General features: G+C 42.0%; 1 protein-coding gene across 1 annotated transcript in view; it reads right to left on the bottom strand.

Annotated features, from left to right (window-relative positions):
- Positions 1–124: 124 nt before the first annotated feature.
- mars1 (methionyl-tRNA synthetase 1) overlaps positions 125–18,219 on the bottom strand; it is a 71,311-nt gene continuing 53,216 nt past the window's right edge. The window contains exons 18-22 of the mRNA XM_039006694.1: positions 17,324–17,519; positions 16,728–16,799; positions 8,000–8,134; positions 1,716–1,967; positions 125–778 (exon numbers count right to left, since the gene is read on the bottom strand). Coding sequence (XP_038862622.1) covers positions 629–778; positions 1,716–1,967; positions 8,000–8,134; positions 16,728–16,799; positions 17,324–17,519 — 805 coding nt within the window. The 3' untranslated portion in view covers positions 125–628. The remainder of the gene's footprint in view (positions 779–1,715; positions 1,968–7,999; positions 8,135–16,727; positions 16,800–17,323; positions 17,520–18,219) is intronic.

Raw genomic sequence — 18,219 nt, 5'->3', positions numbered from 1 at the left:
GTAAAGTGAGATGCATATAAGGTCCAAACAAATGCTTTAATCTTTGAAAGTGACACATTAAGAAAATAATAATAATAATTTCAGCCTGTTTCACAGTATTTGCAGAAAAGTATTTTTTTTTAGCAAATGTTGTATTTATTTGATTGAATAAATGGGAATATGTAAAAACATGACTTTTTGAAATGTTTTATATAACAATATTATAATATTATTACGCAGACATCGTTCTACACACACACTGACCTGAACTAATTGCTGCATAGTGACAGTAGAACCGTAGCCTGGTGGAACCAGCCTGGTCGCCGGGTCACCATTTTATTTCTCTTCGTGATACCGTGCAGTAAAAATAACGGGGAATCCACCTAACCATCAGCCTACTAGAACCTGCTACTTTGAGTAAAGAGATGTAGAAAAAGTCTGACTGAATATTTGGGAGCAGTTTAAAATTCCCCCCTCTTCGATTACTGATCTTACCTATTACTCTGTCCCCATAAGCAACACCACATTGTCTTCCATCCTGTCACAGATTTGTTTATGTCTTACTCTCATATTTGTTATTATTATTCAAATCTTGCCTCTACTTCTGTCATATTTGTCCAGCCTCTATCGGTCTTCTCTCTCTTTCTAATCACTTCTTCTTGCCTTTTGTCAGCACTGGTTCTGGGTGCTTTCCCTCAGCCAGGGATAGCTGTTTCTTCAGTTCCAGTAGTTTGGTGACCTCTGCTCCAATCACAGCTTTCTCTGCCTTCTGGCCTTTCAGGGTCCGGACCTTCTCCCCCTGGCAGAGAGCAGACAACAGGTCAGACAGACATCATTACCAACTAGTCAGTTAATTAATGAGCACCTTCTCCCCCTGGCAGACAACATGTTAGACAGACATCATTACCAACTAGTCAGTTAATTAATGGGTACCTTCTCCCCCTGACAGACAACAGGTTAGACAGACATCATTACCAGCTAGTCAGTTAATTAATGAGCACCTTCTCCCCCCGGCAGACAACAGGTTAGACAGACATCATTACCAGCTAGTCAGTTAATTAATGAGCACCTTCTCCCCCCGGCAGACAACAGGTTAGACAGACATCATTACCAACTAGCACCTTCTCCCCCTGGCATAGAGAACCCAGTGGTTGAACACAGTGAGTCAGTATTATCAACTAATTAAATCATTACTAGCTAGATACTTTCGTCATAACAAGCTAGACTTTCGTCATTACAAACTGGTAAATCAATATCTAAAGGCCCCTTCACTTGGTCCGCACACGGTGTCAAGCTCACTGAGGGGTCAGGTGTAGAAGTGGGTAAAAGTTAGCTGGCTGAGGGGCCAGGTGTAGAAGTGGGTACAAGTTAGCTGGTTGAGAGGCCAGGTGTAGAAGTGGGTACAAGTTAGCTGGCTGTAGCCGTTTACGTAATTGAAACTTAGTTCTCTACTGAAAAACAGCGGTTTGCTTGACGCAAATGCCGGTATTGGGCGTGTTATGTGAAGTCGGGTCATTAATACCAGCTAGATAGTCATCATTACCAAACTACTAAATCATTACCTCAAGCCCACCCATGGATACACGGACATGACTTGAAATGCTATGGTTGTGTCACTTTACGCATGACTATGTCCCGGATGGCAAAGTAACAAGACATTTCTGGTGAAAATCATGTCTTACGGGCCAGTTATTTCATTGTTTCAACCCCTAAGTTCTAATTCGTTACATTCTTACCTGTTCTGCCACAGCCAGTGTTAAGTCCCTGGCTCTCTCTGCGTCTGCACCGTTCACTGCAGTCTGAGCAGCAGGATCTGAAGCTGGGGTTGGGGCGGGCTGGGCGCTCTTCTTGCCTTTTGTCACCACTGGTTCTGGGTGCTTTCCCTCAGCCAGGGATAGCTGTTTCTTCAGTTCCAGTAGTTTGGTGACCTCTGCTCCAATCACAGCTTTCTCTGCCTTCTGGCCCTTCAGGGTCCGGACCTTCTCCCCCTGGCAGAGAGCAGACAACAGGTTAGACAGACGTCATTACCAACTAGTCAGTTAATTAATGAGCACCTTCTCCCCCCGGCAGACAACAGGTTAGACAGACATCATTACCAACTAGTCAGTTAATTAATGAGCACCTTCTCCTCCTGGCAGACAACAGGTCAGACAGACATCATTACCAACTAGTCAGTTAATTAATGAGCACCTTCTCCTCCTGGCAGACAACAGGTTAGACAGACATCATTACCAACTAGTCAGTTAATTAATGAGCACCTTCTCCCCCTGGCAGACAACATGTTAGACAGACATCATTACCAACTAGTCAGTTAATTAATGAGCACCTTCTCCCCCTGGCAGACAACAGGTTAGACAGACATCATTACCAACTAGTCAGTTAATTAATGAGCACCTTCTCCCCCTGGCAGAGAGCAGACAACAGGTCAGACAGACATCATTACCAACTAGTCAGTTAATTAATGAGCACCTTCTCCCCCAGGCAGACAACAGGTTAGACAGACATCATTACCAACTAGTCAGTTAATTAATGAGCACCTTCTCCCCCTGGCAGACAACAGGTTAGACAGACATCATTACCAACTAGTCAGTTAATTAATGAGCACCTTCTCCCCCTGGCAGAGAGCAGACAACAGGTTAGACAGACATCATTACCAACTAGTCAGTTAATTAATGAGCACCTTCTCCCCCTGGCAGACAACATGTTAGACAGACATCATTACCAACTAGTCAGTTAATTAATGGGTACCTTCTCCCCCTGGCAGAGAGCAGACAACAGGTCAGACAGACATCATTACCAACTAGTCAGTTAATTAATGAGCACCTTCTCCCCCAGGCAGACAACAGGTTAGACAGACATCATTACCAACTAGTCAGTTAATTAATGAACACCTTCTCCCCCTGGCAGACAACATGTTAGACAGACATCATTACCAACTAGTCAGTTAATTAATGAGCACCTTCTCCCCCTGGCAGACAACATGTTAGACAGACATCATTACCAACTAGTCAGTTAATTAATGAGCACCTTCTCCCCCAGGCAGACAACAGGTTAGACAGACATCATTACCAACTAGTCAGTTAATTAATGAGCACCTTCTCCTCCTAGCAGACAACAGGTTAGACAGACATCATTACCAACTAGTCAGTTAATTAATGAGCACCTTCTCCCCCTGGCAGACAACAGGTTAGACAGACATCATTACCAACTAGTCAGCTAATTAATGGGTACCTTCTCCCCCTGACAGACAACAGGTCAGACAGACATCATTACCAACTAGTCAGTTAATTAATGAGCACCTTCTCCCCCTGGCAGAGAGCAGACAACAGGTTAGACAGACGTCATTACCAACTAGTCAGTTAATTAATGAGCACCTTCTCCCCCTGGCAGAGAGCAGACAACAGGTTAGACAGACATCATTACCAACTAGTCAGTTAATTAATGAGCACCTTCTCCCCCTAGCAGACAACAGGTTAGACAGACATCATTACCAACTAGTCAGCTAATTAATGAACACCTTCTCCCCCTAGCAGAGAGCAGACAACAGGTTAGACAGACATCATTACCAACTAGTCAGTTAATTAATGAGCACCTTCTCCCCCTGGCAGAGAGCAGACAACAGGTTAGACAGACATCATTACCAACTAGTCAGTTAATTAATGAGCACCTTCTCCCCCTGGCAGAGAGCAGACAACAGGTTAGACAGACATCATTACCAACTAGTCAGTTAATTAATGAGCACCTTCTCCCCCCGGCAGACAACAGGTTAGACAGACATCATTACCAACTAGTCAGTTAATTAATGAGCACCTTCTCCTCCTGGCAGACAACAGGTTAGACAGACATCATTACCAACTAGTCAGTTAATTAATGAGCACCTTCTCCTCCTGGCAGACAACAGGTTAGACAGACATCATTACCAAGTAGTCAGTTAATTAATGAGCACCTTCTCCTCCTAGCAGACAACAGGTTAGACAGACATCATTACCAACTAGTCAGTTAATTAATGAGCACCTTCTCCCCCTGGCAGACAACAGGTTAGACAGACATCATTACCAACTAGTCAGTTAATTAATGAGCACCTTCTCCCCCTGGCAGACAACAGGTTAGACAGACATCATTACCAACTAGTCAGTTAATTAATGAGCACCTTCTCCCCCTGACAGACAACAGGTTAGACAGACATCATTACCAACTAGTCAGTTAATTAATGAGCACCTTCTCCTCCTAGCAGACAACAGGTTAGACAGACATCATTACCAACTAGTCAGTTAATTAATGAACACCTTCTCCCCCTGGCAGACAACAGGTTAGACAGACATCATTACCAACTAGTCAGTTAATTAATGAGCACCTTCTCCTCCTAGCAGACAACAGGTTAGACAGACATCATTACCAACTAGTCAGTTAATTAATGAGCACCTTCTCCCCCTGGCAGACAACAGGTTAGACAGACATCATTACCAACTAGTCAGTTAATTAATGAGCACCTTCTCCCCCTGGCAGAGAGCAGACAACAGGTTAGACAGACATCATTACCAACTAGTCAGTTAATTAATGAGCACCTTCTCCCCCTGGCAGAGAGCAGACAACAGGTTAGACAGACATCATTACCAACTAGTCAGTTAATTAATGAGCACCTTCTCCTCCTGGCAGACAACAGGTTAGACAGACATCATTACCAACTAGTCAGTTAATTAATGGGTACCTTCTCCCCCTGACAGACAACAGGTTAGACAGACATCATTACCAACTAGTCAGTTAATTAATGGGTACCTTCTCCTCCTGGCAGACAACAGGTTAGACAGACATCATTACCAACTAGTCAGTTAATTAATGAACACCTTCTCCCCCTGGCAGACAACATGTTAGACAGACATCATTACCAACTAGTCAGTTAATTAATGAGCACCTTCTCCCCCTGGCAGACAACATGTTAGACAGACATCATTACCAACTAGTCAGTTAATTAATGGGTACCTTCTCCCCCTGACAGACAACAGGTTAGACAGACATCATTACCAACTAGTCAGTTAATTAATGAGCACCTTCTCCCCCTAGCAGACAACAGGTTAGACAGACATCATTACCAACTAGTCAGTTAATTAATGAGCACCTTCTCCCCCTGGCAGACAACAGGTTAGACAGACATCATTACCAACTAGTCAGTTAATTAATGGGTACCTTCTCCCCCTGACAGACAACAGGTCAGACAGACATCATTACCAACTAGTCAGTTAATTAATGAGCACCTTCTCCCCCTGGCAGAGAGCAGACAACAGGTTAGACAGACGTCATTACCAACTAGTCAGTTAATTAATGAGCACCTTCTCCCCCTGGCAGAGAGCAGACAACAGGTTAGACAGACATCATTACCAACTAGTCAGTTAATTAATGAGCACCTTCTCCCCCCGGCAGACAACAGGTTAGACAGACATCATTACCAACTAGTCAGTTAATTAATGAGCACCTTCTCCCCCTGGCAGAGAGCAGACAACAGGTTAGACAGACATCATTACCAACTAGTCAGTTAATTAATGAGCACCTTCTCCCCCTGGCAGAGAGCAGACAACAGGTTAGACAGACATCATTACCAACTAGTCAGTTAATTAATGAGCACCTTCTCCCCCTGGCAGAGAGCAGACAACAGGTTAGACAGACATCATTACCAACTAGTCAGTTAATTAATGAGCACCTTCTCCCCCCGGCAGACAACAGGTTAGACAGACATCATTACCAACTAGTCAGTTAATTAATGAGCACCTTCTCCTCCTGGCAGAAAACAGGTTAGACAGACATCATTACCAACTAGTCAGTTAATTAATGAGCACCTTCTCCTCCTGGCAGACAACAGGTTAGACAGACATCATTACCAACTAGTCAGTTAATTAATGAGCACCTTCTCCTCCTAGCAGACAACAGGTTAGACAGACATCATTACCAACTAGTCAGTTAATTAATGAGCACCTTCTCCTCCTGGCAGACAACAGGTTAGACAGACATCATTACCAACTAGTCAGTTAATTAATGAGCACCTTCTCCCCCTGGCAGACAACAGGTTAGACAGACATCATTACCAACTAGTCAGTTAATTAATGAGCACCTTCTCCCCCTGGCAGACAACAGGTTAGACAGACATCATTACCAACTAGTCAGTTAATTAATGAGCACCTTCTCCTCCTAGCAGACAACAGGTTAGACAGACATCATTACCAACTAGTCAGCTAATTAATGAACACCTTCTCCTCCTGGCAGACAACAGGTTAGACAGACATCATTACCAACTAGTCAGTTAATTAATGAGCACCTTCTCCTCCTAGCAGAGAGCAGACAACAGGTTAGACAGACATCATTACCAACTAGTCAGTTAATTAATGAGCACCTTCTCCTCCTAGCAGACAACAGGTTAGACAGACATCATTACCAACTAGTCAGTTAATTAATGAGCACCTTCTCCTCCTAGCAGACAACAGGTTAGACAGACATCATTACCAACTAGTCAGTTAATTAATGAGCACCTTCTCCCCCTGGCAGACAACATGTTAGACAGACATCATTACCAACTAGTCAGTTAATTAATGAGCACCTTCTCCCCCTGGCAGACAACAGGTTAGACAGACATCATTACCAACTAGTCAGTTAATTAATGAGCACCTTCTCCTCCTGGCAGACAACAGGTTAGACAGACATCATTACCAACTAGTCAGTTAATTAATGAGCACCTTCTCCCCCTGGCAGACAACAGGTTAGACAGACATCATTACCAACTAGTCAGTTAATTAATGAGCACCTTCTCCCCCTGGCAGAGAGCAGACAACAGGTTAGACAGACATCATTACCAACTAGTCAGTTAATTAATGAGCACCTTCTCCTCCTAGCAGAGAGCAGACAACAGGTTAGACAGACATCATTACCAACTAGTCAGTTAATTAATGAACACCTTCTCCTCCTAGCAGACAACAGGTTAGACAGACATCATTACCAACTAGTCAGTTAATTAATGGGTACCTTCTCCCCCTGACAGACAACAGGTTAGACAGACATCATTACCAACTAGTCAGTTAATTAATGAGCACCTTCTCCCCCTGACAGACAACAGGTCAGACAGACATCATTACCAACTAGTCAGTTAATTAATGAGCACCTTCTCCCCCTAGCAGACAACATGTTAGACAGACATCATTACCAACTAGTCAGTTAATTAATGAACACCTTCTCCTCCTGGCAGACAACAGGTTAGACAGACATCATTACCAACTAGCACCTTCTCCCCCTGACAGACAACAGGTTAGACAGACATCATTACCAACTAGTCAGTTAATTAATGAGCACCTTCTCCCCCAGGCAGACAACAGGTTAGACAGACATCATTACCAACTAGTCAGTTAATTAATGAACACCTTCTCCTCCTAGCAGAGAGCAGACAACAGGTTAGACAGACATCATTACCAACTAGTCAGTTAATTAATGAACACCTTCTCCCCCTGGCAGACAACATGTTAGACAGACATCATTACCAACTAGTCAGTTAATTAATGAGCACCTTCTCCTCCTGGCAGACAACAGGTTAGACAGACATCATTACCAACTAGTCAGTTAATTAATGAACACCTTCTCCCCCTGGCAGACAACAGGTTAGACAGACGTCATTACCAGCTAGCACCTTCTCCCCCTGGCAGACAACACGTTAGACTGTTAGTCAGTTAATTACTGACAACCCAGTGGTTGAACACAGTGAGTCAGTATTGTTTTTCTGTCTCACCGTGGAGCAGAAAGAATGTAGAATAGAAGAGTCAGTCATCAGGACAAATATCACGTTTCGCTATTTGATCGAGAGGTAACGTGAGCATTCGATATCATCCACATTAAACAATATCCCATATTGGTAACATATCCCAATATCAGGACGTCATACAAACGTGACATTTTGGAAGATAATTATGTACTTTGTAACTGTCTTAGGGGACGATTATTTAATTGCTTAAACTTCATTGTAAGTTCTAATTCGTTACATTCTTACCTGTTCTGCCACAGCCAGTGTTAAGTCCCTGGCTCTCTCTGCATCTGCACCGTTCACTGCAGTCTGAGCAGCAGGATCTGAAGCTGGAGTTGGGGCGGGCTGAGCGTTGACATCAGTCTGGGCTGTCGTCTTTGGCTAGAATGGTAAGACGGGTTTCAGATGTTAAGCAATTTTTCTTCAACAATCACTAGTACATTTCACTCTCAGAAAATAAACATTTGTTGTTAAGAAAGCTATCATACAATGTTATGAGTTAATGGGAACAAGATTCCCTCTGAAAAATAAATTAAATAAAGCACACATTTTCTTATTTTATCCGGAGCGATAAAATCTAATGGTTTAGTATGAGTTAGTGTGCATTAACGAAGACACAAGGGCCACACATGAATGGAACACCAATATGGAGCATTAACAGTGTCTACAGTAATATGGAGTGTTAACAGTAATATGGAGTGTTAACAGTGTCTACAGTAATATGGAGCGTTAACAGTGTCTACAGTAATATGGAGTGTTAACAGTGTCTACAGTAATATGGAGTGTTAACAGTGTCTACAGTAATATGGAGCGTTAACAGTGTCTACAGTAATATGGAGCGTTAACAGTGTCTACAGTAATATGGAGCGTTAACAGTGTCTACAGTAATATGGAGCGTTAACAGTGTCTACAGTAATATGGAGCGTTAACCGTGTCTACAGTAATATGGAGTGTTAACAGTGTCTACAGTAATATGGAGCGTTAACAATGTCTACAGTAATATGGAGCGTTAACAGTGTCTACAGTAATATGGAGCGTTAACCGTGTCTACAGTAATATGGAGCGTTAACAGTGTCTACAGTAATATGGAGCGTTAACAATGTCTACAGTAATATGGAGCGTTAACAGTGTCTACAGTAATATGGAGCGTTAACAGTGTCTACAGTAATATGGAGCGTTAACAGTGTCTACAGTAATATGGAGTGTTAACCGTGTCTACAGTAATATGGAGCGTTAACAGTGTCTACAGTAATATGGAGTGTTAACAGTAATATGGAGTGTTAACAGTGTCTACAGTAATATGGAGCGTTAACAGTGTCTACAGTAATATGGAGTGTTAACAGTGTCTACAGTAATATGGAGCGTTAACAGTGTCTACAGTAATATGGAGCGTTAACCGTGTCTACAGTAATATGGAGTGTTAACAGTAATATGGAGTGTTAACAGTGTCTACAGTAATATGGAGTGTTAACAGTGTCTACAGTAATATGGAGTGTTAAGTGTCTACAGTAATATGGAGCGTTAACAGTGTCTACAGTAATATGGAGTGTTAACAGTGTCTACAGTAATATGGAGCGTTAACCGTGTCTACAGTAATATGGAGCGTTAACAGTGTCTACAGTAATATGGAGCGTTAACAGTGTCTACAGTAATATGGAGCGTTAACCGTGTCTACAGTAATATGGAGTGTTAACAGTGTCTACAGTAATATGGAGTGTTAACAGTAATATGGAGCATTAACAGTGTTAACAGTAATATGGAGTGTTAACAGTGTCTACAGTAATATGGAGCGTTAACAGTGTCTACAGTAATATGGAGTGTTAACAGTGTCTACAGTAATATGGAGCGTTAACAGTGTCTACAGTAATATGGAGCGTTAACCGTGTCTACAGTAATATGGAGTGTTAACAGTAATATGGAGTGTTAACAGTGTCTACAGTAATATGGAGTGTTAACAGTGTCTACAGTAATATGGAGTGTTAAGTGTCTACAGTAATATGGAGCGTTAACAGTGTCTACAGTAATATGGAGTGTTAACAGTGTCTACAGTAATATGGAGCGTTAACCGTGTCTACAGTAATATGGAGCGTTAACAGTGTCTACAGTAATATGGAGCGTTAACAGTGTCTACAGTAATATGGAGTGTTAACAGTGTCTACAGTAATATGGAGCGTTAACAGTGTCTACAGTAATATGGAGTGTTAACAGTGTCTACAGTAATATGGAGCGTTAACAGTGTCTACAGTAATATGGAGCGTTAAGTGTCTACAGTAATATGGAGCGTTAACAGTGTCTACAGTAATATGGAGCGTTAACAGTGTCTACAGTAATATGGAGTGTTAACAGTGTCTACAGTAATATGGAGCGTTAACAGTGTCTACAGTAATATGGAGCGTTAAGTGTCTACAGTAATATGGAGCGTTAACAGTGTCTACAGTAATATGGAGCGTTAAGTGTCTACAGTAATATGGAGCGTTAACAGTGTCTACAGTAATATGGAGCGTTAACAGTGTCTACAGTAATATGGAGTGTTAACAGTGTCTACAGTAATATGGAGCGTTAACAGTGTCTACAGTAATATGGAGCGTTAAGTGTCTACAGTAATATGGAGCGTTAACAGTGTCTACAGTAATATGGAGCGTTAACAGTGTCTACAGTAATATGGAGTGTTAACAGTAATATGGAGCGTTAACCGTGTCTACAGTAATATGGAGCGTTAACAGTGTCTACAGTAATATGGAGTGTTAACAGTGTCTACAGTAATATGGAGTGTTAACCGTGTCTACAGTAATATGGAGCGTTAACAGTGTCTACAGTAATATGGAGTGTTAAGTGTCTACAGTAATATGGAGCGTTAACAGTGTCTACAGTAATATGGAGCGTTAACAGTGTCTACAGTAATATGGAGCGTTAACAGTGTCTACAGTAATATGGAGCGTTAACAGTGTCTACAGTAATATGGAGCGTTAACCGTGTCTACAGTAATATGGAGTGTTAACAGTGTCTACAGTAATATGGAGCGTTAACAATGTCTACAGTAATATGGAGCGTTAACAGTGTCTACAGTAATATGGAGCGTTAACAGTGTCTACAGTAATATGGAGTGTTAACCGTGTCTACAGTAATATGGAGTGTTAAGTGTCTACAGTAATATGGAGTGTTAACCGTGTCTACAGTAATATGGAGTGTTAACCGTGTCTACAGTAATATGGAGTGTTAACCGTGTCTACAGTAATATGGAGTGTTAACCGTGTCTACAGTAATATGGAGTGTTAACCGTGTCTACAGTAATATGGAGTGTTAACCGTGTCTACAGTAATATGGAGTGTTAACCGTGTCTACAGTAATATGGAGTGTTAACCGTGTCTACAGTAATATGGAGTGTTAACAGTGTCTACAGCAATATGGAGTGTTAACAGTAATATGGAGTGTTAACAGTGTCTACAGCAATATGGAGTGTTAACAGTAATATGGAGCGTTAACAGTGTCTACAGTAATATGGAGTGTTAACAGTGTCTAAAGTAATATGGAGCGTTAACAGTGTCTACAGTAATATGGAGCGTTAACAGTGTCTACAGTAATATGGAGCGTTAACAGTAATATGGAGCGTTAACAGTGTCTACAGTAATATGGAGTGTTAACAGTGTCTACAGTAATATGGAGTGTTAACAGTGTCTACAGTAATATGGAGCGTTAACAGTGTCTACGGTAATATGGAGTGTTAACAGTAATATGGAGTGTTAACAGTAATATGGAGTGTTAACAGTGTCTACAGTAATATGGAGCGTTAACAATGTTAACAGTAATATGGAGTGTTAACCGTGTCTACAGTAATATGGAGCGTTAACAGTGTCTACAGTAATATGGAGCGTTAACAGTGTCTACAGTAATATGGAGCGTTAACAGTGTCTACAGTAATATGGAGCGTTAACAGTAATATGGAGTGTTAACAGTGTCTACAGTAATATGGAGCGTTAACAGTGTCTACAGTAATATGGAGCGTTAACAGTGTCTACAGTAATATGGAGTGTTAACAGTAATATGGAGTGTTAACAGTAATATGGAGTGTTAACAGTAATATGGAGTGTTAACAGTGTCTACAGTAATATGGAGCGTTAACAATGTCTACAGTAATATGGAGCGTTAACAGTGTCTACAGTAATATGGAGCGTTAACAGTGTCTACAGTAATATGGAGCGTTAACAGTGTCTACAGTAATATGGAGCGTTAACAATGTCTACAGTAATATGGAGCGTTAACAGTGTCTACAGTAATATGGAGTGTTAACCGTGTCTACAGTAATATGGAGCGTTAACAGTGTCTACAGTAATATGGAGTGTTAACAGTGTCTACAGTAATATGGAGCGTTAACAGTGTCTGCAGTAATATGGAGTGTTAACAGTGTCTACAGTAATATGGAGCGTTAACAGTGTCTACAGTAATATGGAGCGTTAACAGTGTCTACAGTAATATGGAGCGTTAACAGTGTCTACAGTAATATGGAGCGTTAACAGTGTCTACAGTAATATGGAGTGTTAACCGTGTCTACAGTAATATGGAGCGTTAAGTGTCTACAGTAATATGGAGCGTTAACCGTGTCTACAGTAATATGGAGTGTTAACAGTGTTAACAGTAATATGGAGCGTTAAGTGTCTACAGTAATATGGAGCGTTAACCGTGTCTACAGTAATATGGAGTGTTAACCGTGTCTACAGTAATATGGAGCGTTAACAGTGTCTACAGTAATATGGAGCGTTAACAGTGTCTACAGTAATATGGAGCGTTAACAGTGTCTACAGTAATATGGAGTGTTAACAGTGTCTACAGTAATATGGAGCGTTAACCGTGTCTACAGTAATATGGAGTGTTAACAGTGTCTACAGTAATATGGAGCGTTAACAGTGTCTACAGTAATATGGAGTGTTAACAGTGTCTACAGTAATATGGAGCATTAACAGTGTTAACAGTAATATGGAGTGTTAACCGTGTCTACAGTAATATGGAGCGTTAACAGTGTCTACAGTAATATGGAGCGTTAACAGTGTCTACAGTAATATGGAGTGTTAACCGTGTCTACAGTAATATGGAGTGTTAACAGTGTCTACAGTAATATGGAGCGTTAACAGTGTCTACAGTAATATGGAGCGTTAACAGTGTCTACAGTAATATGGAGTGTTAACCGTGTCTACAGTAATATGGAGTGTTAACAGTGTCTACAGTAATATGGAGCGTTAACCGTGTCTACAGTAATATGGAGCGTTAACAGTGTCTACAGTAATATGGAGCGTTAACAGTGTCTACAGTAATATGGAGCGTTAACAGTGTCTACAGTAATATGGAGTGTTAACAGTAATATGGAGTGTAAAATTGTCCCTAGAATTTCTAAGCAAACAGCTGGAGGGCAGGGCTTTCTCCTATAGAGCTCCATTTTTATGGAATGGTCTGCCTACCCATGTGAGAGACGCAGACTCGGTCTCAACCTTTAAGTCTTTAATGAAGACTCATCTCTTCAGTAGGTCATATGATTGAGTGTAGTCTGGCCCAGGAGTGTGAAGGTGAACGGAAAGGCACTGGAGCAACGAACCGCCCTTGCTGTCTCAGCCTGGCCGGTTCCCCTCTCTCCACTGGGATTCTCTGCCTCTAACCCTATTACAGGGGCTGAGTCACTGGCTTACTGGTGCTCTTCCATGCCGTCCCTAGGAGGGGTGCGTCACTTTTAGTGGGTTGAGTCACTGACGTGGTCTTCCTGTCTGGGTTGGCGCCCCCCCCCCCCCTTGGGTTGTGCCGTGGCGGAGATCTTTGTGGGCTATACTCGGCCTTGTCTCAGGATGGTAAGTTGGTGGTTGAAGATATCCCTCTAGTGGTGTGGGGGCTGTGCTTTGGCAAAGTGGGTGGGGTTATATCCTTCCTGTTTGGCCCTGTCCGGGGGTATCATCGGATGGGGCCACAGTGTCTCCTGACCCCTCCTGTCTCAGCCTCCAGTATTTATGCAGCAGTAGTTTATGTGTCGGTGGGCTGGGGTCAGTTTGTTATATCTGGAGTACTTGTCCTGTCTTATCCGGTGTCCTGTGTGAATTTAAGTATGCTCTCTCTAATTCTCTCTTTCTTTCTCTCTCTCGGAGGACCTGAGCCCTAGGACCATGCCTCAGGACTACCTGGCATGATGACTCCTTGCTGTCCCCAGTCCACCTGGCTGTGCTGCTGCTCCAGTTTCAACTGTTCTGCCTGCGGCTATGGAACCCTGACCTGTTCACCGGACGTGCTACCTGTCCCAGACCTGCTGTTTTCAACTCTCTAGAGACAGCAGGAGCGGTAGAGATACTCTTAATGATCGGCTATGAAAAGCCAACTGACATTTACTCCTGAGGTGCTGACTTGCTGCACCCTCGACAACTACTGTGATTATTATTATTTGACCATGCTGGTCATTTATGAACATTTGAACATCTTGGCCATGTTCTGTTATAATCTCCACCCGGCACAGCCAGGAGAGGACTGGCCACCCCTCATAGCCTGGTTCCTCTCTAGGTTTCTTCCTAGGTTTTGGCCTTTCTAGGGAGTTTTTCCTAGCCACCGTGCTTCTACATCTGCATTGCTTGCTGTTTGGGGTTTTAGGCTGGGTTTCTGTACAGCACTTTGAGATATCAGCTGATGTAAGAAGGGCTATATAAATACATTTGATTTGATTTAATTTGATTTAACAGTGTCTTCAGTAATATGGAGCGTTAACCGTGTCTACAGTAATATGGAGTGTTAACCGTGTCTACAGTAATATGGAGCGTTAACAGTGTCTACAGTAATATGGAGCGTTAACAGTGTCTACAGTAATATGGAGCGTTAACAGTGTCTACAGTAATATGGAGCGTTAACAGTGTCTACAGTAATATGGAGCGTTAACAGTGTCTACAGTAATATGGAGTGTTAACAGTGTCTACAGTAATATGGAGCGTTAACAGTGTCTACAGTAATATGGAGCGTTAACAGTGTCTACAGTAATATGGAGTGTTAACAGTGTCTACAGTAATATGGAGTGTTAACCGTGTCTGCAGTAATATGGAGTGTTAACAGTGTCTACAGTAATATGGAGTGTTAACAGTGTCTACAGTAATATGGAGCGTTAACAGTGTCTACAGTAATATGGAGTGTTAACCGTGTCTGCAGTAATATGGAGCGTTAACAGTGTCTACAGTAATATGGAGCGTTAACAGTGTCTACAGTAATATGGAGTGTTAACAGTGTCTACAGTAATATGGAGTGTTAACAGTGTCTACAGTAATATGGAGCGTTAACAGTGTCTACAGTAATATGGAGTGTTAACAGTGTCTACAGTAATATGGAGTGTTAACCGTGTCTACAGTAATATGGAGCGTTAACAGTGTCTACAGTAATATGGAGTGTTAACAGTAATATGGAGTGTTAACAGTGTCTACAGTAATATGGAGTGTTAACCGTGTCTACAGTAATATGGAGCGTTAACCGTGTCTACAGTAATATGGAGCGTTAACCGTGTCTACAGTAATATGGAGCGTTAACCGTGTCTACAGTAATATGGAGCGTTAACCGTGTCTACAGTAATATGGAGCGTTAACAGTGTCTTCAGTAATATGGAGCGTTAACAGTGTCTACAGTAATATGGAGTGTTAACAGTGTCTACAGTAATATGGAGTGTTAACAGTGTCTACAGTAATATGGAGTGTTAACAGTGTCTACAGTAATATGGAGCGTTAACCGTGTCTACAGTAATATGGAGTGTTAACAGTGTCTACAGTAATATGGAGTGTTAACAGTGTCTACAGTAATATGGAGCGTTAACAGTTTCTACAGTAATATGGAGTGTTAACAGTGTCTACAGTAATATGGAGTGTTAACCGTGTCTACAGTAATATGGAGCGTTAACAGTGTCTACAGTAATATGGAGTGTTAACAGTGTCTACAGTAATATGGAGTGTTAACCGTGTCTACAGTAATATGGAGTGTTAACAGTGTCTACAGTAATATGGAGCGTTAACCGTGTCTACAGTAATATGGAGTGTTAACCGTGTCTACAGTAATATGGAGCGTTAACAGTGTCTTCAGTAATATGGAGCGTTAACAGTGTCTACAGTAATATGGAGCGTTAACAGTAATATGGAGCGTTAACAGTAATATGGAGTGTTAACAGTGTCTACAGTAATATGGAGCGTTAACAGTAATATGGAGCGTTAACAGTAATATGGAGTGTTAACAGTGTCTACAGTAATATGGAGCGTTAACAGTAATATGGAGCGTTAACAGTAATATGGAGTGTTAACAGTGTCTACAGTAATATGGAGCGTTAACAGTGTCTACAGTAATATGGAGCGTTAACAGTGTCTTCAGTAATATGGAGCGTTAACAGTGTCTACAGTAATATGGAGCGTTAACAGTAATATGGAGCGTTAACAGTAATATGGAGTGTTAACAGTGTCTACAGTAATATGGAGTGTTAACAGTGTCTACAGTAATTGCATCACTCCATACAGAACACACAGCACGGCGAGATACCTTCTTCGGTTTGGCTTCCTCCTCCTCCTCTGGCTGGAAGGAGGGATTGAGGACAAGATTTAGATAAAGGCCCACTCCTGAATTTAAAAAAACTAAACGGCTGCCCTGCCACTTGGTTTTGAGGAGGGATCGAGGAGGAGAGGATTTCCATTCCCTTGCACCCCTTCTTGAACAGTCTTGAGCCTTATAATATAATAATTATTATAATTATAATTATTATAATTATAATTATAATACTAAGCTAAGGGAGCAGCACTGTCTGAGGACAATGCCACTGAACAATATTACCGTTGTTCGTTGGGCCTTTCGTCTACCTACCTGTTGAAATATCAAAGTAACCATCCTGGAATTAAACCCCGTTTTTGATTCAAGTAAATGTTCCTTTCACTACCGGCATCTAATTTACAGTATTTTAGTCTGTCAACTCTTAACCTTTTACCGCAGTACTGACCTGCTGTCCTCCAAACCTCTTCTTCAGAGACTCGATCTGGTCGGACTCTAGTTTCTGGAACAACGGGCTGACCTGCGTGCGACGGAAAGACAGGGACAGAGAGAGAGAGAGAGAGATAGGACACAGGGACAGAGAGAGAGAGATAGGACACAGGGACAGAGAGAGAGAGATAGGACACAGGGACAGAGAGAGAGAGAGAGACAGAGACAGAGAGACACAGAGACAGAGAGAGAGAGAGCGACAGAGAGAGAGACAGAGACAGAGACAGAGACAGAGAGAGAGAGAGAGAGAGAGAGAGAGAGAGAGAGAGAGAGAGAGAGAGAGAGAGAGAGAGAGACAGGGACATCAAGGAGTTGGAATTTAGACAACTTTATAGTACAATATCAGACATTGACATTCAGAGATAACAAATGATCATGAGATCAAAAATCAGACATTGTAATATAAAGATAAAAAACATGTTTAAAATGCCCAAATGTCTCCAAGACAAGAAGATTATCCTGCTAAGAGAAACTGAATCTCTAATAAACATCAACATCGTAGAAATATATGACAAAGTGATTTCCTTCATATCTAACAGTAAGATCTGTCCTCACCGTGCCAATGTGATGCCCGGCGGGCAGAGAGCAGACGAAGTTCCCTGTGCCCTGCAGCATGGTGCCGGTAACGGTGGGCGGGGCGTTCAGCTGCTGGCGGATGGTCTGACTGACCGTTGGCATGTAGGGCTGGAGCATGACGGACAGCAGGCACGCCACATTCACAGACACACCTGTCACTGTACCCGATCGCTGCCTGGAAGAGAGGAGTGAGGGCATCAGTACTGAGAGAGAGATGGACAGAGAGTGAAAGCGAAAGAGAGAGAAAATTCAACATACCAATTAGGATCTGGCTAAAAATACTTGATTCAATTATAGAACCCATTGCCCTTTATGGTTGTGAGTTCTGGGTTCCGCTCACCAACCAAGACTTCACAAAATGAGACAAACAGCAAATTGAGACTGCATGCAAAATTCAGCAAAAATATCCTCAGTGTACAACGTAAAACACCAAATAATGCCTGCAGAGTAGAATTAGGCCGATACGAACTAATGATCCAAATCTAGAAAAGAGCCGTTAAATTCTACAACCAACTAAAAGGAAGCGATTCCCAAACCTTCCATAACAAAGCCATCACCTACAGAGAGATGAACCTGGAGAAGAGTCCCCTAAGCAAGCTGGTCCTAGGGCTCTGTTCACAAACACAAACACACCCCACAGAGCCCAGGACAGCAACAAAATTAGACCCAACATGAGAAAACAAAAAGATAATTACTTGACACATTGGAAAGAATTTACAACAAAAAAACAGCTTAAACTAGAATGCTATTTGGCCCTAAACAGATAGTACACAGTGGCAGAATACCTGACCACTGTGACTGACCCAAACTTAAGGAAAGCTTTGACTATGTACAGACTCAGTGAGCATAGCCTTGCTATTGAGAAAGGCCGCCGT

The sequence above is a fragment of the Salvelinus namaycush genome, chromosome 2 (genome assembly GCF_016432855.1).
Source record: "Salvelinus namaycush isolate Seneca chromosome 2, SaNama_1.0, whole genome shotgun sequence".
In the NCBI taxonomy this organism is placed as follows: domain Eukaryota; kingdom Metazoa; phylum Chordata; class Actinopteri; order Salmoniformes; family Salmonidae; genus Salvelinus; species Salvelinus namaycush.
Note: the sequence above shows the minus strand (reverse complement) of the source record. Positions and strands in the feature narration are given on the sequence as shown.